The 8,808-nt window shown below is 33.5% G+C and overlaps 1 protein-coding gene across 5 annotated transcripts in view; it reads left to right on the top strand.

Moving 5' to 3' along the window:
• Positions 1-206: 206 nt before the first annotated feature.
• Positions 207-8,808, top strand: part of LOC135123446 (WD repeat domain phosphoinositide-interacting protein 2) — a 30,723-nt gene continuing 22,121 nt past the window's right edge. For 3 of the 5 annotated variants that reach the window (XM_064048089.1, XM_064048091.1, XM_064048092.1), the window contains exon 1: positions 208-562. In XM_064048089.1, coding sequence (XP_063904159.1) covers positions 492-562 — 71 coding nt within the window. In that variant the 5' untranslated portion in view covers positions 208-491. Of the gene's footprint in view, positions 563-8,808 lie in introns of all 5 variants that reach the window. The other 2 variants (XM_064048088.1, XM_064048090.1) reach the window with 2 other exon arrangements.

Here is an 8,808-nt window from a genome sequence, read left to right as displayed (position 1 = left end):
ATAAAGTTTTAAAATTGATTCTCGATGTCTATGTTGGGTTGCATATCCAACTTATTTCATCAAATAATGATGCGTATGTATAATATGTTGCCTATCTATATTGTATTTTTCAACTAAAAAAAAAACAGTCAAGTTATATCGAAAATGCACCACTGTCATCGTTTCAAATGTCATTTACATTTGTCATATACACATCGTTAATAACAATCAGCCAAAATTCTCAGTAATCCACACTCCCATCCCCCCAGCTTTACCCTCACCCTTTTTTTCAAATTTCCCGCCTCCCCAGCGCTCCTGCGCCAATCGAAAAAATTATCAGCTGTTCAATACAATATGGATGTGTAGTAGAGTTGGTGTTTGTTTGGAATAGCAAGGTCAGCCTTTGTGTGAGAAATAACAAGAAAGTTGGAGTAACAGCGAGTAAATCCTCGAATTAGTGTCGTAGATTTAGTGGTTTTGTATTGCAACGGTGTAATCATCACGTAGAACTCATGAGTAATATAACGTCATCGGATTCTAATGGGACTAAGAACTATTTTGTAAACTACAACCAGGACAGCACGTAAGTCTCCTCCCCTTTGCTCCCCAGCGCTCGCAGCCCGCCCCCGCGCCCCCAACTGGCGGCTGTCAGCCGCCTCCCGCTATGTAAGCCCCTTTTCCGAGCGGCCCCCCAGCCGACTGCGATGCAACAAAGCCAACAAAGACACCGAGAATCCGCGCGAATTATGACCTCTTTTCGAAGAGGTGAAAGGTCCTTTCCAGTCGCGAATTAGCAAAGCTCTTGCGACAATATCAAGTAGGTCGTGGACAATAAACAAACGGACGCACAATCAGCTGATTGCTTGACAGGAGCACGAGCCGAGCCCACTTGATTTCCCGTTCCCAGTTTTCGCTGGTGGTGTCATTTGCGGCGTTCGAAAGGTTAATGTTACAACATTTTGCGTTACAAACAAGGAAACTGGATGATGTCATCATATTGTCATGTCGGTAATAATTTGCAGCGCTCTCGAGTGGCTACCGAATTTTTGAGGTCGCAGCTTGCCATGATCACCTGTCAAGGATTTGGCCACCTCGAGCTCGTTTTGACCACGTTGCCACAAAATTGCGAAAATTGCGTCATTGGAGATTTTTTTGTGTTGTAGCGAGTTTTTTGCGTAGGCTGAGCTGGTGCTTAATTGTTTTTTCATGTTAGGTGGCAGATGATAATTCGATAAGCCCTAAGGGGGGTTGTGCAAAGATCGCGATTTTTTTACATTAATTGTACGTTAATTACTTGGGGCTGTTTTCAAGTGTGAGCAGCTTTTGTTGTTGCGATAAAAACACATAAACGTTTTCATTGTCAAGTTTATTGTATTGCGTGTGGTGATAAGTGTAGATTAAGAAAATGTTTTGCGTTTTCAGAATGGCTTGGATTTGGACAAGTCATAATTTTATTCCGAGAAAAATTTATTTTATTTGTGCGCAATTAACTATGATTATTAGTATGAGGAATTCTCGGTGTTTATCAGTATACAGTAAATAATAATCACTAGAAAAATACCAATGTGCAAATTATAATATGTTTATCAACGTTTCGAACCTATTTTCGGTTATTCGTCAGGGCTCTAGGTTAATCAAAATATAGTTTGCGTGGTGTATTTTTTTTGACAACATCTGTTGTGTGCGATTATCATATTATCAATGACGTGCGAACTTCTTTTGTCTGTTTTATTTATTTACATTTACATTTACTGATAAATGAGAAAATAAGTATCAATTTAGATAGTAAAAGTTGATCATAGAGACAAAAGTGAGATCAATTTATAAAAATATATACAGTCTGCCCCACCTGGAAGGATCAGATGGCTGCAAACGTATTAAATTTCTTAAAAAAATAAAATAAAATTTACCAAATCAAATTTTATACAAGGTAATATTTAATAATTAATTTTTATTAATACAGTATAAAAGAACGCAACTTGAATATAAAAGGATCGATTCAGGCAGATCTTTGTAGTAGTTATTTAATTAGGTAAAGCGGCGCAGTTCGTTATTATCTCAAATATAATTTCCGATGACTGCGAAAGGTCAGTGTAATCTGTGACAGCAATCCTTTCCAATGTTCTTTCGCAGGTAAAAGTGTACGAATGCTGGACTTCTATTATTTTCACGCCTGAAAATAAAAATTAAAATTTTTTTGAGTAGATATGTAGAACGGGACTAAATCCAAAGCCAAATTTAGTCAATTGGCTTTAAAATAAAACTTTGTGCACAAAATAAAAAACGTCAACTTAGAAACACAATATTTACTTATCACGTTAGCCAATTTCAGTCAGGGATTACGTTTCAGCAATTACTTTCCCCACAAAATCGCATAATCCGCTTCCAGCTTGATCATCCGCAGCACAATCTTTTTCTCAATTTCGTGAACTTTTTCAACTTTTTCTTCGAAAATGATTCGTGACGCTGCACATTAAACCGCTTGTCATTTAACGTGACGATAAATCCAAATCAGATATGTATTTTTTGGCTGCGCTATTATTATATCACGTGAAAAATATAAACTCGCTGGCTGGTGAAATTGAAATTGAGGAACTCTAGGGGAACGGTTTTTCCAGAATTTTTTCGCTATTCGAGAAAGTTAGAACAAGTAGTTTGTATTTTGTTGATGCAAGGATTGATCAAATAAAATTTTAAGTCATTATTTTAATGAGTAGGTAGCACGCGGAAGCGAAGATTAAGTCGAATGAATTTTTATTTTATTAACATCTACATCGGTATGCATATCTAAATGGGATAGTGAGATGGTCCATTAAGTTTGAATCGTTGGAATTTATTTTAATTGATGTGCATATATTTTGTAGTTGAGTGTGTGGATTGAAAATGATCGTATTTTGAATATCTTGTGACTTACTGAGTCCAATGAATATGCATGGATTTAATGACGTTTTGGTGTTCGGTAACGCACAAACAATAAAAAATGTTTCGGGTATGTTGTGTAGAAATGATAATGCAGTTGCGTGGTTGTAAAAAAAAGACAACGATAAATGTATAGTGGCTTATTCGATTCCACATACCAACCTACTAAAGATAAAATTAATTATAGTTATATGAGCTGAATGATTAAAATGTGTTGCATTCTCTACCAGTAGATCAGTTTTTTAAGTGCCAGCACCAATTAAAATTTTAGACTTTTACACAACGCAGCTTTACGGGAAAAACATTCTTAGTGTGGGTGTATGATTTTATATTAAAACAGCAAAAAAATTGTGCTTTTTTACGAATTTCTCTGTCACATATATATAGTACATCTATATTAAATGATTTTATAGAGAAAAAATTGTTATACCTTCTCTGACGAGTCCTCTTAAAGTAGAGACCACGAATTAGTGAACATTTTTTGTATTTCGGAAACCCTCAGTAAACTCTCTCGGATTATGGTAATGATGATTTGCTTGACAGGAACAACGGTTCTATGAATCAGACTGGCAAGAACGCGTTTTAGCAGGCTGTTATAACTTTCAACATTAAGTTGAGTTTCAATAAACACTTTTGGAAACAGAAAAGTCGTCGTTCACTAATTATTTAATAAGATACACAGACATGGTAAATGGCTAATCGAAATTTATCTTCCCTCCAAAAACTTGATGATGTCATCACAAAATTTTGCAAGATGACCTTAAATGTGTAAAATATGTCTCTACTTTTGTAGTTTATCAATTATTATTATTTTTTATTATTTATTATTACTATTTTTTTTTTCAAAATTGTAGAACAAACTTTTACAATTGATAACGTCATCTAAATGAACTGTACTTTAAAATGAGTTGAATGTTATACAAAAAAACTCCCACACACTTGCAGTATACGAATCCGTTTTCAGTTTTTTCACTTAATGTTCAAATCTTCACAAAAACAATTGCACGGTATAATAACGTTGTCTTTGTTTTTTTTTTTAATATATAGGGTTTTCTTTCAACAACAGGAAAGTTAAACATGTTTTCAGTTTCTTGTTGGGAAAAGAAGACTTCGTATATTAAGAAAAAACGGACAAAATATAAGCCCCGCCCACCCACCCCTTCTCAATTGTGATGAATGTTTTATTCATCATGAGCTGAAGGTCGGACTTTAGTTTGCAAAATCCTCATTTCTCTACAAGAAATTTCCATATGAAATATGTTTTTAAAACGGTAGAATTTTTTAGAGAAATATTGATGTCACAATTAAACCCCGCCCTTCGGTCTGATTAGGAATGAAAAACTCATCACAATTGAGATATAGGCGAGTGGGTGGGGCTTAATTTTTTTTTTAATATATAGAGTTTTCTTTCAACAACAGGAAAGTTAAACATCTTTTCAGTTTTTTGTGGGGAAAAGAAGACTTCGTATATTAAGAAAATATGGACAAAATATAAGCCCCGCCCACCCACTCCTTCTCAATTGTGATGAATGTTTTATTCCTCATGAGTTGAAGGGCGGAGTTTAGTAGCAAAGTCCTCATTTCTCTAAAAGAAAGGGCCATAAGAAATATTTTTTAGAAGGGTAGAATTTTTTAGATAAATATTGATGTAAAAACATATTTCATATGATAATTTCTTGTAGAGAAATGAGGATTTTGCAGTTAAACTCCGCCTTTCGCTCTGATTAGGAATGAAAAATTCATCACAATTGAGATCGGGGCGGGTGGGTGGGGCTTAATTTATTTATTTTTTAAATATATAGTTTTTTTCAACAACAGTATACTTAAACATGTTTTCAGTTTCTTCTTGGGAAAAGAAGACTTCGTATATTAAGGATAAATGGACAAAATATAAGCTCCGCCCACCCACCTCTTCTCAATTGTGATGAATATTTTATTCATCATGAACTGAAGGGCGTAGTTTAGTTTGCAAAATCCTCATTTCTCTAAAAGAAACGGCCATATGAAATATTTTTTAGAAGGGTAGAATTTTTTAGATAAATATTGATGTAAAAACATATTTCATATGATAATTTCTTGTAGAGAAATGAGGATTTTGCAGTTAAACTCCGCCCTTCGCTCTGATTAGGAATGAAAAATTCAGCACAATTGAGATCGGGGCGGGTGGGTGGGGCTTAATTTATTATTTTTTTTAAATATATAGAGTTTTTTTCAACAACGGTATAGTTAAACATGTTTTCAGTTTCTTGTTGGGAAAAGAAGACTTCGTATATTAAGAGAAAATGGACAAAATATAAGCCCCGCCCACCCACCCCTTCTCAATTGTGATAAATATTTTATTCATCATGAACTGAAGGGCAGAGTTTGGTTTGCAAAATCCTCATTTTTCTAAAAGAAACGGCCATATGAAATATTTTTTAGAAGAGTAGAATTTTTTAGATAAATATTGATGTAAAAACATATTTCATATGATAATTTCTTGTAGAGAAATGAGGATTTTGCAGTTAAACTCCGCCCTTCGCTCTGATTAGGAATGAAAAATTCATCACAATTGAGATCGGGGCGGGTGGGTGGGGCTTAATTTATTTATTTTTTTAATATATAGAGTTTTTTTCAACATGTTTTCAGTTTCTTGTTGGGAAAAGAAGACTTCGTATATTAAGAAAAAATGGACAAAATATAAGCTCCGCCCACCCCCCCTTCTCATTTGTGATGAATGTTTTATTCATCATGAGCTAAAGGTCGGACTTTAGTTTACAAAATCCTCATTTCTCCACAAGAAATTTCCACATGAAATATGTTTTTAAAACGGTAGAATTTTTTAGAGAAATATAGATGTTACAATTTAAGCCCGTCCTACGGTCTAATTAGGAATGAAAAACTCATCACAATTGAGATATAGGCGAGTGGGTGGGGCTGATTTTTTTTTTTTTTTAATATATAGACTTTTCTTTCAACAACAGAATAGTCAAACATGTTTTCAGTTTCTTGTTGGGAAAAGAAGACTTCGTATATTAAGAAAAAATGGACAAAATATAAGCCCCACCCACCCATCCCTTCTCAATTGTGATGAATATTTATTCATCATGAGTTGAAGGGCGGAGTTTAGTTGCAAAATCCTCATTTCTCTAAAAGAAAGGGCCATATGAAATATTTTTTAGAAGGGTAGAATTTTTTAGATAAATATTGATGTAAAAACATATTTCATATGATAATTTCTTGTAGAGAAATGAGGATTTTGCAGTTAAACTCCGCCCTTCGCTCTGATTAGGAATGAAAAATACATCACAATTGAAATCGGGGCGGGTGGGTGGGGCTTAATTTTTTTTTTTTTTTTTAATATATAGAGTTTTTTTCAACAACAGTATAGTTGAACATGTTTTCAGTTTCTTGTTGGGAAAAGAAGACTTCGTATATTAAGAGAAAATGGACGAAATATAAGCCCCGCCCACCCACCCCTTCTCAATTGTGGTGAATATTTGATTCATCATGAACTGAAGGGCGGAGTTTAGTTTGCAAAATCCTCATTTCTCTAAAAGAAACGGCCATATGAAATATTTTTTAGTAGGGTAGAATTTTTTTAGATAAATATTGATGTAAAGCCATATTTCATATGATAATTTCTTGTAGAGAAATGAGGATTTTGCAGTTAAACTCCGCCCTTCGCACTGATTAGGAATGAAAAATACATCACAATTGAAATCGGGGCGGGTGGGTGGGGCTTAATTTTTTTTTTTTTTAAATATATAGAGTTTTCTTTCAACAACAGAATAGTCAGACATGTTTTCAGTTTCTTGTTGGGAAAAGAAGACTTCGTATATTAAAAGAAAATGGACAAAATATAAGTCCCGCCCACCCACCCCTTCTCAATTGTGATGAATATTTTATTCATCATGAACTGAAGGGCGGAGTTTAGTTTGTAAAATCCTCATTTCTCTAAAAGAAACGGCCATATGAAATATTTTTTAGAAGGGTAGAATTTTTTACATAAATATTGATGTAAAAACATATTTCATATGATAATTTCTTGTAGAGAAATGAGGATTTTGCAGTTAAACTCCGCCCTTCGCTCTGATTAGGAATGAAAAATTCATCACAATTGAGATCGGGGCGGGTGGGTGGGGCTTAATTTTATTTTTTTTAATATATAGAGTTTTTTTCAACAGTATAACTAAACATGTTTTCAGTTTCTTGTCGCGAAAAGAAGACTTCGTATATTAAGAAAAAAAGGACAAAATATAAGCCCCGCCCACCCACCCCTTCTCAATTCTGATGAATGTTTTATTCATCATTGTATTCTTTTTAATACCCTACAAAAACATTTATGTTTGTTGGGTTATAATAAAATATTATTATTATTATTATTATTATCATGAGCTGAAAGTCGGACTTTAGTTTGCAAAATCCTCATTTCTCTACAAGAAATTTCCACATGAAATATGTTTTTAAAAGGGTAGAATTTTTTAGAGAAATATTGATGTTACAATTAAACCCCGCCCTTCGGTTTGATTAGGAATGAAAAACTCATCACAATTTTGATCGGGGTGGGTGGGTGGTGCTTAATCTTTTTTTTTTTTATATACGTAATCTTTCATCAATTTTTTGGCGCAAAGAACAAGAGATATTATAATAAAAAAATCATAAAGTCAATCTATTATTCAATAATTTGGACTGTACTCCTAATGTAAGTCACATAAAATAACTTTTCGAAAAACTGGAAAATCTAAAAATTGAAAATTAAAAATTGAAACTCTAAATCGAAAAACTGCAAAATCTAAAAATTTTATGAAAAAATTGAAATTGAAAAAACAAAACATTATGAAATCGAAACATTGAAAAATTGTAAAAATAAAAAACTGAAACGAAATACTGCACATGGAAATATTAAAAATTGAAAAGTTGAGAAACCCAAAACGAAAAATTGCAAAATCTAGAAATTGAATCTAAATAGTTGAAAAATTTAAATTTGAAAACTCGAAAAAATGAAGGAACAAAAAAATGAAAAATTGAAGAAAAAAATCAAGTTAAATAAGCTGCGGGAGCGTTATTTACGTCAGTGGTTATTATTTTACAGAGGTTATCAGAAAACAAAAATCGCAAAAAATGATAATTTTTCAGAGAAGTGAAATTTATTTGGATACTTCAGGGTCGAAGGAAGTTCAGTGGAAATAACATTCGACCATTTTTTTTAATTCGGGGGACTCTTGGGGACCCATGTAAATTTTTGTAAATTGTTTAAAACAATTTTGGGAGATTTTGGTGTTCTATTTTTGGAAAATTTTGACCTGACATGTTTTTTAATTAATTTTGGGACCCCGTTTTCTTTTTAAAAAATTTAAAACAATCTTGAGGTTCTAGGTCTTCCTGTTTGGAAAAAAATAGCAAAAACGTAGTGAATGTGAAAAATGTGGAAATTAAATTTGCACTAGAGCTTACCAGACCCCCTTGATCCGTTTTAACATTTTAGAGGAGACCGTAAAGTTGTGGTGAGGACGACGAAACGGTGATTCACATCTATGTGTTCATGCATGTCTGATTCATAGAACCTGTGTTACTTTCAGACAAGCTATCGAAGAGGAGCATAATCCTTCAATAAACACTTTCGAATTTTGTCTCTCTTCGATAAAAATTGCCTCTAAACTGATAACGTCCTTTGAACACTTCACATAGAATTTTTTTTTTGTGCGTTGTAACGAACTTCTTCGAATTCAAGCTTTCAGCAAATTTAACGAGGTAAAATAAACCCTCGACCATCTTAATCCTTCACCACGAAGAATTGTTTTACCTAGACCCAACCTACAGAAAGATGTAGGTGGGGGTTAGGGGTACATACTTTTCGGTCCTTTATCGACAATGCTAGGTGAACGCTAGTTACCTGTGAGCTGTGCAATAGTTTGCTGTTTACTTCAA

The sequence above is a fragment of the Zophobas morio genome, unplaced genomic scaffold (genome assembly GCF_036711695.1).
Source record: "Zophobas morio isolate AGI-343-1 ecotype UQ-CSIRO unplaced genomic scaffold, CSIRO_AGI_Zmor_V1 ptg000006l, whole genome shotgun sequence".
Classification (NCBI taxonomy): domain Eukaryota; kingdom Metazoa; phylum Arthropoda; class Insecta; order Coleoptera; family Tenebrionidae; genus Zophobas; species Zophobas morio.
This window is presented reverse-complemented; position numbering and strand designations above follow the sequence as displayed.